Source organism: Brachycentrus maculatus, unplaced genomic scaffold (genome assembly GCF_059751285.1).
Source record: "Brachycentrus maculatus isolate JH-2025_06_01 unplaced genomic scaffold, ASM5975128v1 h1tg000144l, whole genome shotgun sequence".
NCBI lineage: Eukaryota > Metazoa > Arthropoda > Insecta > Trichoptera > Brachycentridae > Brachycentrus > Brachycentrus maculatus.
In genome coordinates this window covers 4,496,574-4,522,724 of record NW_028280897.1, presented here as the reverse complement: position 1 = coordinate 4,522,724, position 26,151 = coordinate 4,496,574, and the positions used below count along the sequence as shown (strand labels likewise).

The 26,151-nt window shown below is 31.1% G+C and overlaps 1 protein-coding gene across 2 annotated transcripts in view; it reads right to left on the bottom strand.

Moving 5' to 3' along the window:
• The window catches only part of LOC148308949 (uncharacterized), a 56,693-nt gene extending 32,068 nt beyond the window's left edge, over positions 1-24,625 (bottom strand). For both annotated transcript variants that reach the window (XM_088260931.1, XM_088260932.1), the window contains exon 1: positions 24,399-24,625. In XM_088260931.1, coding sequence (XP_088117057.1) covers positions 24,399-24,418 — 20 coding nt within the window. In that variant the 5' untranslated portion in view covers positions 24,419-24,625. The remainder of the gene's footprint in view (positions 1-24,398) is intronic.
• Positions 24,626-26,151: the final 1,526 nt, after the last annotated feature.

Here is a 26,151-nt window from a genome sequence, read left to right as displayed (position 1 = left end):
TGACCATCACACTACGGAGGCGGACAAGAAGGCTAGTCCTTATTAACTTTCCTATCAACTCGTCAAAATACATAAATTACGACGAACTGGAAAACGAGTGCAGATTTTAATGGCGACCAGTGTAATTAACAAATTATTTTCCGGTACAATTAGTCTACATCGTTGGATTTCTTTAGAGATATAATCATTGGTCATCGTTTTATTAATTATTACAATGACTGTTGATCTAGTTTACCTTGACAAGCGGTTACCTACACTCACTCGCATGTAGGTAGTCGAATTATCGACGATAAAATAATTGGTTACTTGGCATTTAATACATTTTAACCTGTCCGGGAGTATGGCCGTACATGTACGGCCATACCAAACTTTTCTCAAAGTAGTTTGGACGTACATGTACGGCCGATACAAAATATGATTTATGACACGATTTATATCAAAACATGTTAAAAACATGATTTATCGGTATTTCGATAATTTTGATATAAATCATGTTTACTGGGGTAAATATCTTTGTTTATTCAAGAAAACATGTTGCTTATAGCATCGACTATAATATAAAAATTTAAAAGTAAAAAAAAAGCACAAAAACAAATTCACTCCTCAGATACAGTTTTGTCCGGAGAAACTCACACCCAGACAGGTTAAGGGACCGCAGCCTACAGCTAAGTAGTAAAATTACAATTTCATTAGTTGGTTCGGTAGTCAATTTGTAGTTAAATCTATCAAATTTTAATTTATGTTTTACTTACTACTGGTATTTACTAAGTAAAACTTAAATTAAAAAAAGTAAAATTACATTTTGAAGTGCTCATTATAAACTTTATAAAATTAAACAACTTGGTTTTACCCACTTTTTCATTATTATTAGTACACTTTAACCTACCGGTTTCAACAAGAAGCTTGTCATCACCAGGGTTTATTAAATTCTAAAACATTAAAAACATTAAAATACGCATAATTAATTACATTTCATTACCAAAAACTTCCACACACTCCATAAAAAATGTAAGGGTAAGGGAATGTAATTAATTATCTTACGTATTAATGAGTATTTTAATGTTTTTTTATTATTTTTTAGTATTTAATAAACATTTGATGACAAGGTTCTTGTTGAAACCGGTAGGTTAAAGTGTACTAATAATAAAAAAAGTGGTTAAAACAAAGTTTTTTAATTTTATAAAGTTCATAAAATGTGCCACAAAGTATCTGCGAAAACATTCGAGAACTGTTCATTATAACAAGATAACTACCCCTTTTTTCTATGTATTGTTGCTACGCACATTAGGGATTGCATATGCACATATATTGTTTAATCATGGAATTGTATGCGTCTTTATTGCAAACGCGCTTGGAATTTCAATCAGAATCACAGAGAGAGTGCCATTGTATAAGTAATGAAAATGCATATAATAAATAGACAGGTACTTGTAAATGTCAGTTTTTTTTTAATAGGCACTTTCGTATAATTTAGAAAACACGAACATAATAACAGTTTTGTTAATTGATGGGTCGATTTTTATTAGGTATGCCAACCGTTTAATAAAATAAGAAATGTATTTAAGTGTTTTATACAAAACTGGTCCAGTAAATATTGGTTACGAAGTAGACCCAAAAACGCAGTTGAAAATTGGCCAAAAAAATAATACTGAAAAACAATTTATTTCATATTCTAAAAATATTTTAACATGCGCATTCATGCAGGGGCGTACATTCAATATAGGCAGAAAAGCAGTGCCTATCCTAATTTACCCACTCGCGTGACATATAAAAACGCAACCAGTACCTACCCTACCTTACTCAGTAGTACCAAATTACCTTACTACCTACCCTAGAGAATAGTACCTGTTTTACCTTACTGCTTACAACCTACCTCTACTGCCTACCCTAGTAAGTAGTACCTAGCTTACCTTACTACCTACCTCTACTGCCTACCCTAGCAAGTAGTGCTTAGCTTACCTTACTACCTACCTCTACTGCCTACCCTAGCAAGTAATACCTAGCTTACCTTACTACCTACCTCTACTGCCTACCCTAGTAAGTAATACCCAGCTTACCTTACTACCTACCTCTACTGCCTACCCTAGCAAGTAAAACTCAGCTTACTTTACTACCTACCTCTACTGCTTACCCTAGCAAGTAGTAACCCAGCTTACCTTACGACCTACCTCTACTGCCTACCCAAGCTTACCTAACTACCTACCTCTAACCTACCCCAATTAATTCTTGAAGTTGACAGAAAGATGGAAGAAAGTCATTTAAAGTAATTAAAATTATGTATGTAATTAACTAAATTAGTAAAGTATATGCGAAGAATTTTTTTCTTATTGAAAAAATATAATACAACGTTACTTGTGAATTTACCTAATAAATGATTGATACGCATTTGAGTTTCTACATGAAATTACATTATTGATCATGAAATAATTTAACAACATTTTGAGTGTATAAATACTTGTTCACAAATCTGTATTATCTCCAAGGGACTGTAGTTACCAATAGTTAGAGATATTATTAATGATCTTGATAACAATGCATTTGACTACAGGGTGGCGCAAATTTGATCACCCTATCGGAAGATGGGATAATTTTTTCAAATAGCGTTGTATGTCAATTATATTTGACATTTGTAATCTCCACAACTGCACAATATTTAAAAAAAAAATCAAGCACAAGTGCGTATTTAACACTTTTATCATACGGATATCATCTTTTTTACTAAACAAAAAACAATTGTAAAGGTTTAAATAAAGATTTTCTTAACTCATTTTTTTTAAATTTAGTTAAAATGTTGTTTAAAAACAAAATTGGATGATTAATTTTGCGCCACTTTAAGTTTGTTTTTATACTGCAGCTGTCTGTGTTGTTACAAATATCAAATTTGATTAACATATGATGGCATTTTTCAAAAATTATAATATCTTCCCATTTTTTGACATCTCATCGAAGAAGAATATGGAAGTCAGGGCATTTGCGGGGCAGACGACCGTCAAAGGCTGGTTTAAGTGATCATTTTACACACGAAGATAATCCAGATATGGACACACTCAAAATGTTGTAAATAATATCTTCCCATAGGGTGATTAATACCCATGGTAGACGACTCCCGGGCAGACCCCCAAAGAAATGGGTCGATAGCTGGGAATCGACATCGCAGGAGGCTAATCCCTCTTAAAAACAGGCCACAAGGCCTACAAGATGAAGAAGAAGAAGAAGAATTGTGGTTAACTTTGCGCCAGCCTGTATTTAAAAAAAACTCGAATATGATATTACTTTCACGAATCTTTATATCGCTCACTCCTTTCAAGAACATCATAAATCAAAATTGCACAGCATGTTTTCGGAATGTCCAGAAAATGTACTATATCCCAGCAAAAGTGACATATTTTAAACTTAATATTTACCCGCTACAGGGCAGAAAGTGCTGTTTTTGCATTTCGAAGAAAAGGTATTGTTTAATTATTTTTTTAAATATATAAATATATAGAAAAAACCTTCAGGTTTTACCTAAAAATATCTGTTGCACAGTAAGTTCAATAAGTGGCTTGATATTTATTTTTAATTAATGTTTTACTTAGTAAATACCACTATTTCTTAAAATCTACTGTGACACAATCATTTTCAAACACCGTATATGCGGATGATGCGGAATGCATCGAAACACGTGTCACAGTAGATTTTAAGAAATAGTGGTATTTACTAAGTAAAACGTTAATTAAAAATGGATAGATTTTACGAATCAATTAATGAAAACATTGTATTATATTTTTAAACTTTAAAAACGTTCTCCTGAAAAATAATTTTTATTTTATTTATGACGTTCTTGAAAGTAGTGAGCGATATGTTAAACCCCTATGCACGTATGATCATCAACCTCGAGTATTGTGAATGCAAACAACGTAAGGCATCTTCAAACATGTATTTACCGTCGTAATGAGATTCAATTGTGCGTGTTGAATATTCAATGTGAACGTTTTTAAACTACAACATACCTACGCATAGCTTCTCGGAGATTATTTTTTTATCTATGCAGCGAATGCAAAAGAGATCATTGGTATGCATTCAAATTTATCACTATTCAAATGCACTTTTTTAAAGAGGTATGAGAACGTAATATTATAATATTTGAGTATTCTGTGTCCGCCTTCGTAGCAAGTATGGTTACCCCAATGTTCCGCGATCTTGTACCTACTAACGGGTAATCACAAGAACTTACATTTTTAATACGGATTAGGCCCAAGCTGGTTTAGAGATCGAAATTAAGTTTCTTGTATGTTTTCCGCAGATACTTTGTGGCACATTTTGTAAACTTTATTAAATTAATTAACTTTGTTTTCACAATTAAAACAATTTAACCTACCGGTTTCGACAATACCTTGTCATCATCAGGGCTTATTTTAAATCAAAAACATTAAAATACTCTCACCAAAAACTTCCACACACTCCATAAAAACCCTAAATGTTATTGTTATTATTCATTGCAATGAACTTGACTTTCTCTAAATCCAGGTAAAATTTTTTGAAATAGATTTTTTTAAACACCTTTTTTGCATTGAAAAAATAAGTTTTTCTCCGAAACGATTATATGGTTTTAAAAAGAAAAAAGTTTTTAAAAGGTAAGGAGGTAATTTTTGTTTCTATATATGTATTAAAAAAAAAACAGATAAACATTCTTTAAAATAAAATCGGTCGTGAAGAGCTGTGCGACCTCTACAAATTCGGCCGGTGATGGAATGCTGTGTTTGCGAAAAAAGCCTTAATGATGTGGATACAAAAAAAAACTAAAATCAGTGTTTCCATTCTTTCACGTTTTTTCATCATTGTCTTCTTTTCTTCTGGAGTCTGTCCAATCAATTAAGGTCAGCCTCCATTCTGGAGTTCCGGTCCTCTCCTTCACGTTGAAGATCCAGGACTTTCTATTTCTATTTCCATTTACGCTTCATCTACCCTCCACTATCTCCATCTTTATTCCTGGTATCGGTCACGTCTCGCAATTTTTCTTACGAATCCTGGCAGTTGATTTTTCTTAGCGATGGTCAGTAATTAACGAGTTTTCCAACTCTACCACCTCATCATTGAATCCTCATCATCCTTCGGTCCATCCAAAATATCCGATATCTGTGCTAGAGCTACATTATTTATGTGTTTCTTTTCAAGATAGTTCAGGCCACAAATCCATCCCTAAATTATTATTTGCCAAATGTATGGTTTTATGACTCATCATCTAAATTCTGATTACTACTGAATTCCTGATTACTTAAAATAATTTATAATGGAAACGTTACATTTTGGTGAGGACCACCACAGTTATTTTTGACATGTCGCTTACTCCTTTCAAGAACGTCATACATCGAAAATCGTCAATTTTCAGTTGTGCGTGTTTTCGGAATGCCTACAAAATGTACTATTTCTCAGCCAAGGCGGCATATTTTTAGCTTAATATTTATACGCTACAGGGCAGAAAATGTTGTTTTTGCATTTTGAAGAAAAGATATTGTCTAATAATTTTTTTAAATAAACAATTTTTTTTCAAATGGAGAAAAAACCCTCAGATTGTACCTAAAAAGATCTGTTGCACACTAAAAAGTTCAATAAGTGGCTTGATATTTATTTTTAATACATTGTGTTATATTTTTAAACTTTAAAAACGTTCTCCTGAATAATCAAGTGTTTTGATTTATGACGTTCTTGAAAGGAGTGAGCGATGTATCACTCAATTTTGGGTGTTTTGCCAAAAAAACATTTACTTAAAGTACTTACTTACGAGACGATATATCAACTGTACAAAACTACGACCAGTGGGTATTTTACTAGGCCTATTAGTGATATCAAATATCGAATTTTCTCTTCATTTTCGCATTATTTTTGTAAATGATAAAAATATAAATATTTACGTTTTTTAAGTAAAAAAAAAAAAAAAATGCTCGAATGATAAAACGGTTCTGGTCCATCGCATTCCTGGAGCAGGGCCGGGCCGGGTGTCGCAACGCCCTCGCCTCGTGTCTCTACCACTCTCACCGGTGACGCGGCCACCCAAGGTCACGTGCATCGCGTCCAGGCTCGAGAAGAGAGATTTTGAATACATTTTCTTATTTTCACCTCTCTGGTTACGTCATGGGCCCGAGTAGCACAATAACAAGTGAACATACGAGTATTTCCCCGCCTGGCCGCAGAGAAAGTGATTGCTGAAAAACTGCACACATATCGCACATCTACTAGAATACTGGCGTCGTAAGCCGGAATACCTGATTTTGCGCTCCTAATAAACATAAGAATTCGTTTATCGTCTGAGTTTCTTCTTCTTCTTCTTATTCTTCTTCTTCTTCTTAACCTTCTTCTTGGTGTAGGCTTTGTGGCCTGTTTTTAAGAGGGATTAGCCTCGTGCGAGGTCGATTCCCAGCTGTCAATCCCTCTCTTCGTCTACATCTTCAATCGTCTACCTTGGTGTTGGCCGTACAGTGCGATGTGGGGGAGTCTGAATGATTCTTTTCTCCTCCCATGTGCATACCATTGTCTCCTTCGTTGCCTTCCCCACCTAACGACATCTTCGATCTCGCATATTACCCTTATCCTGGCGTTTTTTTATTCTATCTCGTAGACTCTTGCCTGATATGCTTCTTAGAGTCTTCAATTTAATTTTATTCGTCTAGATTTAAATAGTAAAATGTTACCTGGGTTTAAAGAAAGGTAACGAGAAAAAAATATCGATTGTAGTTTCGGATTTTGGTGTTGATTCGTTGGATCTGTTTAAACACAATGATAAATATAACTTACACAACGCGTGGTATCTCTCTGTTCATATATAGCGTCTAACGTTTACATCTACAACACGCGCATGTGCGTCACTATCGTTGTGTTAACGTCGCTCTCCAAGCATAGTATCGAGAGTTTTCTCTCTAAGTTATATCTTTCTTCTCTCCCATGTAAAGAAATGTGCCTGAAACGTGACGCGTCTTTGAAAATTAACTCTCCATTCTCGTTCAATTAAAAAATATACAATTACAGACAGCAAGTGTCTTGTTTGATGTAACTCCGGTGTGAACTACTAGTCTTTACTTTGCGTTCAAGTGCAAAATTGTCAAAAATATCCAAACAATAAATTTCTATCGTGTAAGGTGACCTATCTTTGAAGTTTCAAAGAAGAAATATTACTCTCTTTGTAAAAAACCATTTGAACTTTATTTTGGGTGTTATATCCGTGATCAGGACTAATCTTTATTGTGTCTTGTGTAACATTACTTAGTGGTTGGCTTAAGTGCTCAGGCTGCATGGAGGTCTTTTAAAAATGTCGTAACTGAATTTCTCGGCAATATAACTTGGAACAATTGAGAACTAGTTTGAGAGCTACTTAAAAATTATAAAGCTTTTTTCTTAAAAAATACATTTTCTGATTTCACACTTGGACTTTTATCCTGAAAATCTCGGCGCTGTGAGCTATGAACACGGTGAGAGATTCCTTCAAAATATTTCAATAATGGCTCAACGTCAACAGAAAAAATGGAATTCAAATACCATGTGTTTGCAGACTATTGCTGAACACTAAAAAGGAATAATTCTCAATCAAAATATTGTAAAAACTTGTTAAATACAATATCTTGACTTAAATTAATACATACAAGTAAATTAAACCACTTTCTGATCGTTTTAATTTTCCGTATAAGCAAAAAAAAAAAAAAAACAATTAAATACGATTCTAATTAATTTGATAGACAAATTTTAATAGCAATCAACACGTTGGTTGCTCAATACACAACGCATCAATGATATCTCGATAGCTAACATATAATAGATTAACAGCAAAAGGATTAATTTTTTAAGTATTTCGTTATTGTAAAAATTTTTCATGAAATTTAATTTAAGAATTTACCTATCAGTACATAATTAACAATAGATGATACTACATATCTTAACATTCAGAAAGACTTTATTTTCGTATACTTATAAGTTGTTCTCCGTATTTCATAAGACAACGTAAAATTAGGAATCCATACTATCAGTGGCGTTCATTTATAGGCACATAAGCAGCGCCTACCATAATTAATGGAAAAAATTGTGATTATATTTATGATTTAAAAAAAAGATTAAAAGAGCGAAAAAACAAGTATTATCGCAGAAAAAATATGTAATAATGTGATAATAATAATAATAATTAATAATTTTTTTTTAAATAAACCACAAGTTTTCTCGGTTATTTCTCTGCGACAAAACACGCATTATCAGTTATGACAGATAAGTTTTAAAAAAATAATAAAACGGTGTTTTTCCTACCCTGATCAAAACTCTATACGATCATATACTAATAAGTTATTTTTGAAAATACATTGGATGGATTTAAAAAAGAATATTTTTTGTTAAGATTCTGCATTCATGGAGGTGTATTTAAATGCCTAAACACTATCTGGAATTGTCGTGAATTACAAGAATATAATTATTTGTCGCTAATACAAAAATAAGAAACATCAGCGCAATTAAGATTTCGATGCAATACTGTTATATTATATGCCGTCATATTTTTTGGTGTTTCATAAATATGAAATTCTATTAAAATTTGTGGCTCTCCTTGGCCGAAGACGAAGGAATCCATAAAAAAAATACATGAAAGTTGACTAAACATTTTAACTGTACATCTCGTGTCTTACGCAATCAAATATAATTTCCTATATATGCATATGTATATGAACATAAAGACAAATTATTAGTTGGTATAAGACTATATACACATTTATATATATATATATATATATATATATATATATATATATATATATATATATATATATATATATATATATAATATATATATATATATATATATATATATATATATATATATATATATATATATATATATATATATATATATATATATATATATATATATATATTATTTAATTATTTAAATGAATTATAAAATGGGTTTCAAAAAAGTTATTCAAATAAGTAGATATTTAAAAATATATGAGAAGCCATTTACTGAAAAATAGTTTTTTTTTAAAAATAAACCTAGTCCTTTACAAATTATTTAATTTTACGATAAACTTAAAATATTGAAATGATGGATGAAATATTATATTATATGAAATGCTGAATTTAACACTCTTTTAAAAATAAGTTTTTCCTATGTTTTTTCCGTTTTGTTTGCACTGAAAGCTGTTTTTTGCTTGAAAATGTTCACAATATTCTCATAGTCATGTTTTTTGTATTTTAAAAATAGCACTTATATATGATACACTAAAATTTACTCAGTAAATATAAACACAGTATATCTTTAAAATATCTACGATGTTTTAGACTGAGGACTATTATTTGCATGCATACTGCATAAACACTAAAATTATTTAACTTTTTATAACCTAATAGTTTTTTTTAAATATTTAAATATTTTATGTATAATTTTAAGGAAACTGTTTGGTAAAAAAATCGTATGTACATATTCGTACGTATTCGATTTAAAATAATTGCCAAAAACCGAAGACTAATTTTACATCCAAAATTGTATTGTCACATGGAAGAATAGAGGTTAAAAAACAAAAACAAAAATGCTCACGACACACTGTGCATACCCTGAGGGATTGTTATAAATTGTCGGTTGAGAATATAGCTGCCTTTTGTTAAATGGATTCAAGGTGAATGCATGCAAAAACATGTTTTTAAAAGGAACAGATTGCTTTAAAATTCTTTGGAAAACGAGTCATCTGTACTCGGGATTCATTTGATTTATGTATTATAAAAAAATCCCTGTTTCACGTGTAACTTCATATCCTTCTTGACGTTTTTGCTAAAACAACGAGTCATAAACCTTGATCTCATTTCGCGACCAAGACACTTGATCTTTACGCCAGATATTTGATATTTGTATACAAAATTGCCAATACGTACAGTGGAACCTCTCATAACGAGATTCATTCTTTCCAGAATATTACTCATTATGTGAAACACACGTTAAGCGAAACAATTTTTATCATATAAATTGATGTAAAATACGGTAATGCATTCCTTACCAAAAAAATACGCATTTTTAAAGCGTGTATTCAAATAAAATTAGATACTTTTAAATTGTTAAAAAATCGTTAAAACCTGGAATGCGATTTCGATTTGCAAAAAACAGCAACAAAAAGTAAAAAAATTAATGTTTTCATTATAATATAATATAATAATTTTTAATTAGTATAAATTATTCAATCTTTTGTGCTAGAAAGTTAATTGAAGACGGTAAAATTGTTTTTTTTACGCTTAAAAATTTGTCGAAAATGTGACTCCATTATCAATAATTAAATTTGTAGATTGCATAGCCACATTTTCATGTACGATGCAACATATTCCCATGCTTTCGGAATTTAACTTATTGCGTCAGAAGATTGTTCCTTCCTCTCGGAAAATGTCGCTCGTTAGGAAAGCATTTTTTTAGAATTTGTTATGCGAATCATGCGAATTGCTCATTATAATAAGTACTCGTTATGAGAGGTTTTACCCTACTATATTCGCGACGATTCACATCAATTAACGCGTTTACAGCCATGATTCTACACTTATCATGTGTTGGGCGCCAACATGCCACCGTTCATCATGCATACGATATTTAAATTATGCATAATATTTACGGTTTCATAATTTTAACACGCCAAATAAAATAATTACGTGTTTATTTTGCCATTCTCCATTCTCGTGAAGCTACATAGTAACTACGTATCACGCCGGCTCCACGAAATATGCATTAGTAAAAAATTCAATTAAGTCGTTTATATAAAAAAGCTGTTTTTGTTATTAAGGCCCAGTATTCGTTAAGTCGCAACATAATTATCTCTAAACACAGGTATCACTTTACATCCTTTGAATTTTTTTCTTCTCAAAACACCGTTCTTGCATTGACAAAACATTTTTTTTCGAATCAATTAAATGGTTCAAAAAAAAAAAGAGTTATAGAAAGGTAAGGAATTTTAATATCTATGTATAACATTTTTTTTCCATATACTTATGTGTATGTATATTCTTAAATACGGGCGTGAACAAACATGTGACTTCTCCGGGTGTCTCCGGTGGAATGATTTCTATGTTAGCGAATATCCCCTTAATATGCACTAATGGAAAATGCAATTAAGTTGTTCATATTAATTTTAAAATAACTGTTTATAATGTTAAGTAGATTCCGCATTATGTTTACGTGGACATACGTAAAATCATTCGACTATTATTGTGTCTATCTTTTTGGAAATGATTTACCCAGTCCGGAATTATGGCCGTACATGTACGGCCGATACAAAACATGATTTATATCAAAACACGTTTAAAACATGATTTATTGATGTTTCGATAATTTTTATATAATATAAATCATGTTCACTGGAGTAAATAAAAATTTTCAAGAAAATATGTCGCTTATAGTATCGAGTATGAAATAAAATTATAAAAAGAAAATAAAAGACCATTTCCATATTCTTCTTCATCTTTGATGAGATGTCAATTTTTTTTTTTATAAAAATTTAAAAAATCTCACTTCCCAGATACAGTTTTGTCCGCAGAAACTCACTCTTGGACAGGTTAAACTAAGTTTGTTTAATTTTATATACTTGTGTATACATGAGCGGTTCATTTTCACTTAAAAATTCACGATTCGTGATTACTTTTGTCTATCCAAAATAAGTTGTTAGCCTTGCTCTTAATTTAAACACAAGTCTAAATGGATTAAAATAGGAGTCAACCTTTCATAAGGGAGTCGTGTTTCACGTTTTACATCGGAATTTAATTAATTAAAAAAATATTTCGTATATAAGTGCTATTATAAAATTATACGTGTTATCAAAGTGCGATAAGTATTTAAAGAATGTATTTTCTAGGTAACCAAATATTATAGGTATATTTACGTTAGATACCAAAAAAACAGTTACCTACGCAAAAATGGCTGTCTACATCGGAAAGGAAGTTCTGTTTAAATATTGTATTTATTAAATCATTAAGAATCAATAATTATTATAGTAACCATCACGCCGCTTCCCCGCAGGGGTAGGCAGAGAGAATCGAACGCCACACCACTCTGTCCTTGCAAACATTCTTTGCCTCTTCTACATTCATGCATCTCCTCATACATACCCGACGATTATTATGACTCCTGACCCGGCCGCTTTCAAGTATTTGACATACCTGATTATGCCAAGTTTTCCTCGGTCGTCCTCTGCTTCTTTTTCCTAATTATTATTATGTTACATAATTATTACATAATTATTATTATGTAATATATAACAGGGGCGTGCATACCATATAGGTAGAAAAGCAGTGCTTACCCTAATGGAATGGAAAAATGTGGAAAACTGTGATACTAAAAATAATTATTAAAAAAGATTTTAAAAACTGTAAGTTTTCTCGGTTATTTCTCCGCGACAAAACACGCATTATTTGAGTGATGACGGATAAATTTAAAATAAATAAAATATTTTGTACATTAAAAGCATTGTTAAAATTTGTGGTTATGTAATTGAACACTCTCTTTATATTATTTTTAACATATCATCAAAGATGAAGAAGAATATGGAAGTCTGGGCATTTACGGGGCTGACGACTGTCATAGGCTGGTTTAAGCGATAACTTTACACACGTATTTCAACATTTTCGACAACCACACTACTCAAATTCTTGGAAGTTCTATATAATGTACCAATTTTAAAACATTGTTCTTGAATCACTAGAACTTCACTAGAGACATCTATTGGTGAGATGAAAATAATAAAAATAACACTGTCTTTATCATCAATTGTTCACTAAAAACATTACTTCGTGACTACCGGTTTCGGATTACTCATCCATCATCAGGTCGAATGTAGACTAAAGTAATTTTTTTACGATCTGGCATTCATACAAAACTAAAATTTGCAAATAACAAAACGCTGTTTTGCCTATTGTCTACCCAGATTGAAAGCTCTGTGCGCGCCACTGCAGTGCAAGCCCTGGATACCTCGAGGTAAACCTATTGTGGGAATGTAACATTTCCAATAGCGATTAATATCGTAACAAGGATACTGAGCGAGGGTCTCTTTCTCTATTGTGCAACTTCTTCGTCTGCCACATTAACCTTTTATCATTCTTATGTTCCTCGTCCAAATATGCAAATATTAAAATAAATCCGACGCGTTTCAAAACGCCGCATGATGAAACGAGCTTTACCGATTACAAAAATATGAAGATAAAAGTATATAATAAAAATAATAATCTTTTGTTGTTCAGCGAACCATCGAGCTTAATCGACTTATCCAATATTTATGTAAAAACCCAATTATGTACAATATTTCAAGTGTGTCCAAATACCTGTTCACAAATCTGGATTATCTCCAATTAGTGATAAAATGGAGATTATCGAGATTTTTTTGACTAGTATTTGGACAAACTCAAAATGTTGTTAATAAATTAACTGGTAAAAATTATGGGCTAGAATAAAGTGTACCTATGTGATTATAATCCAGGATTCAAACCTCACATAGAAATGAAAGAGTTTCTGCTCCATGAAAAAAGTCTTTAACCTCACCATAGTTGTATCTTGTGAAACTATAGTGAATTCAACCCCTATGTTTCGAATTAGAAGTATATATATATAGAAGTTTCAAGAATTTGAGTAGTCTGATTGTAAGCATGGGTAGAATCGGTGAATGTTACACGTATTTAAAGTGATCACTGAAACGAGCCTATGCCCCGCAAATGACTTCCATATTGTTTTTCATCTACGTTGAGATGTCAAAAAATAATGTAAATAATTATGTACTTAAAATATGTACGTAAAACGCGCATAACCAGACAGTTTATCTGCATGTTTTTGGAAAACAATTAAAATAGTGACTTCACTTCTATATTCAATCTTTAATATTAATTTTTATTAAAAATTGTTATTTAATAGGGGTAGAATGAGGTAATATGAGATCAAATACTCACGTTTTTCAGTAAAAAAAAGCAAATGAATTAAAAAGCGAATGCGAGATAACCGTAATCGTCCTTGATATTTGATACAAAATTAAGAGTGGCATTTTAATGCTTCCTGAACGGCTATAATGTACACAACCATACATATCGATTACCCAATATTAAAAACCAACAACTGAACATTTGAGAAATTAATTTTTTCAATACCTCGTACTCTTCCAAAAATATTATTTCAAGGAAATATCGATTTTGAGGCATATTAACAATCAATTGGTAGACCTAAAGGGAAACAATTACGAAGAATATCGCATTTACCGAGAATATAGGTCGAAACGAGTTTTTTTTACTGTCGATGCTTCTGACTGACAGAGCTCATTATTAAGATTTTTTTAACAGTTCACAGGGTACAGAATTAATCTGTAAACCTTTGTGACAAAAAAAAAACTACACTATATTATTTATTGATTTGGCATTTACTTTGTGGAATGACATGTTGATTATTAAAAAAAAATAAACACGTATATAATATCACTTAATGAGTTTTATTTCATTACACACGACCAGTTTCTAAAACCAACAAATGTTTTCATGTTTTACTTTTCACCTGTAGGTGAAAAAATCTGATAATTTTCGTAACTAGTCATGTGTAACGAATTAAACTCATAAAGTGGTATTATATTATATGTACAAGTGTTTAATTAAAAATAAAATAAAACTACACTTGTTTAGATTGTATGCTGGAGTTGAACTATGCAACTGAGCTACAGTTTATGGTATGTACAATTAGGAAACAAAAACACGTTTTTGTGCGAATAATTTTGAATGTAACATTGACCACGATCAACAAACAGCTCCACCTCGATACAAGCGAACACTTTTATTTTCATCTCAAACAGTGCTTGGAATGCAATATTAAAATGAAATAGAAAGTTTGTTATTACGTATACGCAAAACAAAGTTTTCTATGAAATAGCAGTAAAGAAAGAATCGACTACCAATGCCCTAGATGTTAGATATTACTATTTTCGCGGTTTCTAATCTTACATAATATCATATTTATTGCAGCATGGATGAATGAAATCAAGAAATAATAAGTAACTCAATCGTAAACAAGTGTTTGATCCGATCGAGGCCTACTTACTGATACTATCGTGGTGCGTTCACATTGCACAAAACGGGTCAAATCGTTACTAGGAGAAAAGTTGACAACTTTACAATGTATGATATACCTTTATTTCTTCTTCTGAACACCTTATGTAATTCTATAACGTCACATGAGATAAATATGTAGTTTTCTCATTTCTCAATACCGCTCGAAAGCAAACGTTTTCACATGCATCCAATTCAGGGTACGATTTAAAACATCTCCATTTTTATTTAGTCAGATATTTACATAAAATAATCAATGCACACAATAAAGTATGAATAATATTTTTATTATTTTTAAATTAAACGCTTGTATAATACCACTTAATGAGTTTCATTCAGTACACATGAATAGTTTCGAAAACTACGGATGTTTTCATCTACAGATGGAAAGTAAAACTGTCGATGAAAACGTCTGTGGGTTTTCAAAACTAGTCGTGTGTAGTGAAATAAAACTCATTAAGTTGTTTATTATGCAAGTGTTATTTTTTTAAAAATAATCCATATATCATTACACACAGTTAATGCCGAATCAATAAATAATATAGAGGAAAAATTATTCAAATTATTATTATATGAATCCGTCAGATGCATGTTATATTTGTACGCATTGTGGCAAATTTTAACGTTATCATATGCCTACTAATTTCAGATGTGTCAAATATGTGCAAACAAAACTAAACGTTTAGAAATATATATATATATATATATATATATATATATATATATATATATATATATATATATATATATATATATATATATATATATATATATATATATATATATATATATATATATATATATATATATATATATATATATATATATATATATATATATATATATATATATATATATATATATATATATATATATATTTATATATATATTGTATATATATACTATATATATATTCTGAAACAATACAATTAAAATCAAACAAACTTGCCTACTTTTATAAACGTACTATTCGGATCATTTACCATTTTTTTAATTAGTGGTCGAACGTCTAATCGCGAGATTATATGTTTTTAATTTTGATTCAGAAATATTTGTCGCAACTCTGAATTCAAAAAAAGAACTAACTAACAGAGGCAGAGAAAATCGAACGCCACACCACTCTGTCTTTGCAAACATTTTTCGCCTGTTCCACATTCATGCATCTCCTCATACATACCCGACGATTATTAGAACTCCTGACCCAGCCGCTTTCAAGTATTTGACATACCTGATTGTGCCAAGTTTTCCTCGGACTTCCTCTGCTTCTTTTTCTAACGACATTTGCTTCATGAATTTGTTTAACCGTTCTTTCTTCACTCGTACGTTCCACATGTCCAAACCATCTCAACACACCTTTCGTAATTATTTTTATTCAAATGAGAAAAATTACGAAATTTAGTCATTCATTTTAGATCTTTTTACTTATTATTAAAAAAATAAAAACTCAGTTTAGCATATAAAATAGTACCCTAAGACTAACAGTAAAAATAATCCAATGACAAGATTTGTTTTGTAGAAAATATTGTTATGTTATGTTATGTTGGTATGTAATTTCACCCACAGGATAGTGGGTGAAATTAAATAAAAAAAGTTTATATTCATATTATGATCATTCGAAAGAAGGAAATCGAGTGGAAATTAGGGGATGCCCATATTTCATAAGGATGTATATTGGTGTTCAATATGACCCAATTTACTGGTGAATAATTTAATCACAAAGCAATGTTACCAATTTTTATTTTTTAAATAAAAAAATAATGTAAGTAATAATAGTATATAACTACTCACCAAGATTTTTATCCACTGGTTTCAAGACGTACCTACTTGTCTCTTCGTCAGGACAATCACCACTACATCATGAAAACAATAAAAAACGTCGCCACCATAACACTATTTACACACTAACAATGCACTTACAATGCTCTTAGTGCATGTTTCTGCAACCTCTAGTACATGTTGGTCCTCGGGTCGACCAAAATCGCACGTGATAACATTTTGTGTAGTTGTAAGTATGTGAATAGTGCTATGGTGGTGACTTTTAGTATTGTTTACATGCTGTTGTTATGATTGTCCTGACGAAGAGACGGGTACGTCTCTAAGCCAGTAGACAAAAATCTCGGTGAGTGGTTATATACTAATATTACTAACATTTTTATTTAAAAAAATAAAAATGACTAACCACAAAGTAAATGCTTTAAATATTAATAATATTAAGAATACATCGCTGTAAGTATTTGATTGTAACTTTTATAATAATAAAATAAATCGTGGGTTAACTGGTAAAATAACTCTATGAAATACTTATATTTATAACTGTTAGCCTGAATAAAATACCCGCTATAGAAAATAAAGATGAATTTATTTTTGAAAGCACATAAATATGACATTTCAAACTGTTTAGTGTATTTTTCCAGATTATAGAGCGTTGAAAACTTTATAATACTGCATAATTTGTCAAAATTGCATATTTTCGAGTTAACGCTTTTGGCCAGTGCACCCACAAAATATTGTTTAAAGTTGCCTGGATTGGCTGGAATAATTTTACTTTCCAAAATTGAAAAAAATCATGTATTGCTAGTGCAGTTAATGAATTCGTTAATGGTCGTACGCATTTCGTTAAGTACGTAGCAATTATTAAGTAACACACGAGTATTTATTTCACGAAACCTGCCAGTGATGTGATGTGTTTCGCAATGAGTAAAATAGGATTTCGTATTATATCGAAGTGTATTTATGCACATGGACCGGTTATTAAAGGTCAACGCATACAATCTGAGAACGCCACTTACAAACATTTTAACGTCTGTATTCACCTTGGGTCCGAAAATCGATATTTTAAACCACCACAATGCTTCATTAAAGCGATATGGCATTTATATCATCTATTAAAGACATAGAAAGGAGAGTGAATGCTGGGAACAGAGTGAATGGTGCACTAAAATCAGTTTTAGCAAATAAAAATCTATCAGCGGAAGCTAAACTGGCAGTACACAATGGAGTTCTGGTTCCAACCCTTATGTATGGAAGCGAAGCATGGAGTTGGCAAAAGAAGGATGAAAGCAGACTGAATGCAGTCGAAATGCGATCCCTCAGACGAATGTGTGGCAAAACGATGTTTGATAGATGTTCGAATGATGAAATAAGGAAAGAATGTAAGGCTGAGATAAGCATTATCGATAAAATTAAGAAAGGTGTGTTGAGATGGTTTGGACATGTGGAGCGTATGAGTGAAGAAAGAACGGTTAAACAAATTTATGAGGCGAATGTAGTTGGAAAAAGAAGCAGAGGACGACCGACGAAAACTTGGCACAACCAGGTATGTCAAATACTTGAAAGCGGCCGGGTCAGGAGTCGTAATAATCGTCGGGTATGTATGAGGAGATGCATGAATGTATTGTAGAAGAGGCAAAGAATGTTTGCAAAGACAGAATGGTGTGGCGTTCGATTCTCTCTGCCTACCCCTGCGTGGAAGCGGCGTGATGGTTAGTTAGTTAGTTAATCACGTAAACATCTGCAGTGATGGTTATTTATTATCAATACGTACTCAGTATACTTCTATGCGTGTATGAAAAATTTCATTTTTAAAAATAAACTAAATAAAGTGGTGCAGTACCAGATAAAAAAGGAGCTACTCATTTTACGATTACGATTTGCTTTCGATCTGTTTGTTAAATGATTTTTTGAAAGGTATAAGGTGATTTTTAGAGGTATGGTTTTTGAGCTAGCAACATTGTTTCTACAGACTGTAAATTTGACAGTTGACAGTTGATTTGTAGTCAGTACGTTTTGCCATTTCACCATAAATGAACTGAATGACCATATGCGCGTCGTAGGTTCGGTAAATGGGCCGAAAACAATATTTAGCTTGATCCTCTTTGTCAACGCAAAGTTTTGGTCACCGATGAGCCACATTTTTGGTTGAATGGCTACGTAAATAAGCGGAATAGCCGAATTCGGAGTGGAGAAAACCAAGACGCCTTTGTCGAGACGCCCTTACATCCATTAAAAGTCACTGTTTGGTGTGCTATATGGGCAAATGAAATCATTGGGCTATATTTTTTAAATACGATGCGGGCCAGAATGTTACGGTCAATGGAGAGCGCTACAGAACCATGATTACTGACTTCTTCGTAACTCAGTTGAATGGCATTGATGTGACAGAGCTGTGGTTTCAACAAGATGGCGCAACATGCTAACATCAATTTGTTCCGGGAAATTTTAATTTATATAACTCTAAAAAACCTAAACATTTATTAAAAATAAATAAATAAAAATTAATTCATATTAAATCTTGGGAACGATATTAATCTAACGGAAAAGTGTTCTATTTTTATCAAGGTAAAATCATAAGGCATGACAAAATTACTTAAAAATTAAAAAAAATGAAAACGTACATTTTAAATAATGAAGTATAAAAAAACATTAAAATAAGGATGGTTTAACTTCGATATTATATATGGACTTTTGTAACTAAATATCAGTCAAGTAGTAAAGAAAATCTTATTCAAGTATTTAAAATATATTTCAAGATATTTATTCGCACATCTTAAGAGATTATTTTTCAAAAAGAGATTACGGGTGAAATGATATATGTTTATATCTACGCGAGGTATAAATATAATATATAAAATAAGAGACAGATCAAAAAGAGTTTATACTATATATTTCTACAGTAAGTCTAATGAATAAATGCATTCATTCTATGTTTTATTCCGTGGACAGTTTATTTCATAAAATCCCGTCCATTCCTTTGAATACGGGCCCATTAGTTTAAGTTTAAGTAGTAAAATGAAAGTTATTCATCATGTTATTTACAACACACTCATAGTCGGTAAATATAATATACGTATACATTGTACAGATATACAAAACATAAAGACTAAAAAAACAAACATACAATATATATATATATATATATATATATATATATATATATATATATATATATATATATATATATATATATATATACATATATATATATATATATATATGTGTGTGTAAATGTATAAAAATTATAGCATATTCGCAAAAGTGGGCAAAATTTAAATACAATTCTTTAATACAGCATAGAAAAACAGCAAAGACAAGTCGCATAAAAGTATGAAAAAAATAACAAAATGAAATTAATTAATAATTTAAAATGTTAAGATAGTCGCAATACAACGTACAAAGTAGGTAAATGAAAAGTTGATTTGTACAAAAACACTTAAGTATATGACATATTTAATAGAACCTCAGGTGTTCATATATGGAGTCTGCCGTGTACATCTACAATGCGCACATGTGCGAAACTATCTTATTCTATCATTATGTATACGTCGCACTCTTTTGCTCCATTCCCGTGGCGTCGGAATGTATAGCTCTCTTTCTCCTTTTCTCTACGCTATATATTTCTTCTCTCTCATGTAACGAAATATGCCTTATAAATGTAAAGCGTCCTTGAAATATCACTTTCGATTATCGAATCACCTCCTAAGAAGCTTCACTTCAAAAATATTATTGTAATTATCATAACATATTTCATTAAAAAATTTAAAAAATAACATTTTATTAAGTGATTTTAAGTATTTTTGGGTTTAATGACTGAGATAAAATAATACCTTTATTATGGCAGCTTGTATAATATAACAAAACTTTTGAATGGATTTTTTTCCATACATTTCTAAAGCAAAGCGTGTGGAATTAGTGAACAGACATTTTGTATGATTTCATCTGATCTCGTGATACCGACTGTACTTAAAAAAATCTTAATTTAACGATTTTAGATATCTTACTATAAATGTGTTTTAATGCAGTTTTGCAGTTGTTATTCAATGTATTGAAATAAATAAAAAAAAAATTAATAGCGTACATTTTTCTTTTCTTCATTTTTCTCACAGGTTTTTATTTTCACAAATCAATGGCTTAAGGCGGAATCATGTTTCACTCCACTCTAAACCTGTCTTTTCATATTACAGGTATGAATACCAAATATACATGTACATAATAATGTATGTATTCATTAGCAACAGGTGCGAATCGGTTATTAGGGCGTTTACGACAAATATTTATTTGTACCAAGAAAATCATGTATTTATCTAACGTGTGTATTGGAGATTATTACATAATTAAATTACTAGCGATTTTAAACTACAAATAATAAAATATGGCTTTAAAAATTAAGATTTGTTTTATAAAATTAAGCGGCAAAAAAATGTCGAAGCGTAAGACTGATCGCTTTGCTTTTCATATAATTCAAATCAACTTCAACTTAAAGATCTGCTTAACACTTTTTCGATTTGATACGGTGCTCTATGCACCATAGGGTAAGAAGAAGAATTAGAAGAATCTGATTTTATTGTTACTAAAAACATTTAAGTAACTGTAATTTTTTTAAAGTAAAATATACTTTTCTTCTTCTGGGCTCTGTCCGCAGTCAAGTGGTGTACAGGGCACCGCATCGAATCGACAAGGTGATAACTCGATAGTGATTATATAAAGGTAGGGTGATCAGTCTTGCGCCCCAAAAAAATGAAATAGTAGGAATATGTATGTTAGGTGGGATGCAGAGATGTTAGGGAATCAATTCGAGGTAAAAGACATTACTGGTATAGAATGGAAATTGCGGAGGAATAGTAGGTTTTTACAATAGAGGATAAATAAAATAGTAGCTATGGTAAGCATAGCACTTGGAGTCGCATACTTGTACTCGTATTAGCTTGTATAATTATTATTTGTACTTGTTCCTTAACAAAAAAGTGATGTTAAAAAAGGTCAATAATACAAGATTAATATACTTTTACTTTTTCTATCAGTTGTTGGGGGAAAAATGTAAGTGTTCGTTAGAAACGAAAATTGAAAAAAAAATACAAAGAAAGTAATTGATTTTTAAAACGTTATTTATAAAACAAAAATGATTTATTTACTGTTGAATTAAAGTTTTGTGAAATATTTTGCAAAGGATTTGCAAAAATAATTTTCTATAAAATAAACTGTATTTTGTAAGTGTGTAATGGCAAAAATATAAATAATAATTGATGATTTATATGACGGCGTTTTCGGGAAATATCCACTTAGCGGCGCTTATACGTTTATTATATATTAAGTAAATAAACAAATTAAAAAATGTACTATTTATCTGAAAAACGTTATTGGCTAGAATACTTATAGATGAAAGATATTGCAAGAGTAATAGATGAAAGATATTGCATGAGTAAGTACTTGATGCATATCTTATGTAAGCGCCCTTGAGGTAGTATTGCACGAAAATGACGCTATATAAATTAACCAAATTTAGTATTATTATTATATGCATGAAATGTCAATATTTTGGACATAAAATCTTACAATAAGTATCGGTAGCGAATTATTTGTGTATGAATATAACAAAAAATGCTTAGTGAAATTAATAAAAATTATATGATAAATGTATAAAAATGATATGAAAACATTGTTTTAATTATCACCATATAAAGTAGTACACACAAACATACAAAATAAATGTACAAAATATTTATTTTCATCATGAAATTGATGTATATTTCATTGATTATCGAATTTCATACTTGTTCCATACAATATCTCAAAAGGATAACCACTGAGGATGTTGCAAATTTGATACAAACGTGTTTTCTTGATTTTTCATTGTTAAAAGTTTTTCATTATTTTTTTTATTTATTTTTCCTTGGATGTTAAGAGTAAGATACAAAAGATTTTTTTAAAAATTTAAAAAAAAAAGTCATGCAATGAAGGGTTAATTAATTGTCGCACAAGCGCAATATTGCAGGATTAAAAAAATACATCTCTAATTAATAGTTATTTAATCGAATAACATTATTAAGGCCCAGATAACAGTTATAGCGCATTCCTTTAGTGGCATGTTCTTCCGGGAAGAGCTTTTCATTGTTTTCATAAAGCTTCGGCTAACTTGTGATTCCCATCACGCCCGAGTAGTGTAAATGCCAAATCGTGCGCCACCTTTCCTGTGAAATGTGATATAGCACCGAGGCGATGACGAATAATTACTTGCTATACATATTTGGCGGTAAAAAAATAATTGCATATTTGTTATTCAAAGTTATTCCGTGTACGGTAATTGCAGAGAGCTTAATTCTGGTACCAGGAAGCGAGGAAGCTGAGAAGGACACAGAGTAATGATCGTCGAATAATAATCATAAGAACTTTTATGTACTAAATGTTAAACCAAAAACCCTGATCTTTTGAGTCTTCTAAGTTGTATTTTATTGTTGAAAAAACACAAAAAAATTGTTTCTTATAGTTATGGCATTTTTAAACGAATTTCATTATTTTCATATCTTTTCATACCTCTAATAGATGTCTCTATAGAAGTTCTAGTGATTCAAGAACAATGTTTCCTAATTGAATCGTATATATATACATATATATATATATATATATATATATATATATATATATATATATATATATATATATATATATATATATATATATATATATATATATATATATATATATATATATATATATATATATATATATTATATATATATATATATATATATATATATATATATATATATATATATATATATATATATATATATATATATATATATATATATATATATATATTTATATATATATATATATATATATATATATATATATATATATATATATATATATATATATATATATATATATATATATATATATATATATACACATAGAACTTCCAATTTGAGTAGTGTGGTTGTCAATCATGGGTAGAATTGGTGAATGTTACACGTGTGTAAAGTGATAAACTAGCCTATGACGGTGGTAAGCCCCGTAAAGGCCCAGATTTCTACATCCTTCTTTATCTATGTTGAGATATCAAAAAAATAATATGAAAATATCTCCTAATTGGGGATAATCCAGATTTGTGAACAAGTATTTGGACACACTAGAAATGTTGTAAATTTCATTCGTTCAAAAATGCCATAACAAGGCGATACAATTGGTACAAAATTAATTTTTATGCAATCAAATACAACTTAGTAGACTCAAAAATCAGTGTTTAAATCAAAGATGTAATACAAAAATTAAAATGGAGTTTTGCAAATTGTCACCAAATTGATTTTAATGTGTCTTGTTCAACAATAATTTACAACTTTGTAGACTCAGAAGATCAGTGTTCAAATAAAAAATCCAATACATAAATTAAAATGGAGTTCTACAAATTAAACGCCAAATCTATAAATAATAAGAACCCCCGAAGTAGTGGAGCGAGTTCCGCCGCGGCCGTGGGACCGCAGAAAAAAGCGAAAGTTATTTCGCTACTGACCTTTAACATTACTCTCGTTTGGTAGTCGTGAAATAATACGAAACAAAATGAAACTTACAGCGCTATCCTGAGAAGCATGATGTCCACAGAGATGTTCTTCTTAAAGTCACCAATGCGAAATGTCTCGGGGTGCGTTTAGGGATTTGTCGAATTAGTTTGGATTTCACTCGTTACTACTACACATTCGGAACAGGGCACATAGCAGTGGGCGGCGAGAGGTGCGGAGCGCGGAACGGGGAGCGACGAGGAGCGCGAGTGGTATCCCCAGCAGGCCGACTGTAGCGCGGCGGCCTCTCTCCGGCGCATGTTATATAGCGCCGCCCCTTCCAGCGGCCGCCGAGCCGCGAGCTGCCGGCCCATCACTCCCGACACATTTCTCAACTCGCCGCCCTACCTATCGTCACATATCGGCCGCCTTCTGGACACCACTCGCATCTCTACGACTAACCACAAAATCCCGTGATTCATACTTGTCTTATTTCTCCTAGCTGGCGTCCAAAACCCATAACTCCCGACACATTTCTCAACTTTACCGCCCTACCTTTCATCATATATCGGCCGTCTTCTGGACACCCATCACTTACATATTTACAACTATCTTAGTAATTAGTAACTTTTTCACATATTTGTCTAATTTCTCCAATCCGGCGGTCCAAAACCCATAACTCCCGACACAATTCTCAACTTTATCGCCCTTCCTTTCATCATATATCGGCCGCCTTCTGGACACCCATCACTACACCTTTACAACTAACTTATTAATTAGTAACTTTTTCACATCTTTGTCTAATTTATCTGGTCCATTACCCATAACTCCCGACACATTTCCCTATATTAACGAACTACCTTTCATCATATTAAATATCGATCGCCTTCTGTACACCCTTCGCTTGCATTTTTACAATTAACCACAAAATTATTAAACTCATACATTGATTCCGAATTGATAGAACGTATAAGTGGTAGAGTTTCCGACCGGATCACCAGGCATCTGACACCTTAGCGCTTCCCACGAGTAGAATTAACTCTAAACAAGGTTCCTTTATTTACCGTTCATCAAAATTGGACAACGATGCATATAAGAATTTTGATATGTTCTACTCGACATTGTCAGCACTGAGATCGCGTACTTAGTAAGTCGATATTCATATCGTGATGTGTCATAATTTACACACAATTTGTCTTGGGACTTGAGCTTTGATCTTTACATTTTCCCCATTTCCTTCCTTCCGTCCTTCTTCCAGGTATTTATTTTATATTACATATGTGAAATTTTGTAATTGGAATGTAACAAATACCTGTTTTTTTATTACTCATTAATTTAAATGTATTTATGTAACTGTTCTGTAAAATATCCAAATAAAATAAAATAAAATAATCACGTGATTCGTACTTAGTACGAATCATATTTCGCTCACTTCTTTCAACACCGTCATATATCAAAAACTTGATTTTTCAGGAGATTGTTTTTAAAGTTTATACATATAATGAAATGCATTAAAAATAAATATCAAGCCACTTATTGAACTTTTTATTGTGCAGTAGATTTTTTAAAGTAAAACCTGAAGGTTTTTTCTATATTTGAAAGATATTTAGTGTTTTAATAAAAAAAATTAACAATACCTTTTCTTCAAAATGCAAAAACAACACTTTCTGCCCTGTAGCCGGTAAATATGAAGTTAAAAATATGCCGATTTTGCTGGGATAAAGTACATTTTCTGGGCGTTCCGAAAACACGCACAACTGAATATCGACAACCCATAACTCCCGACACATTTCTCAATATTAACGAACTACCTTTCATCATATTA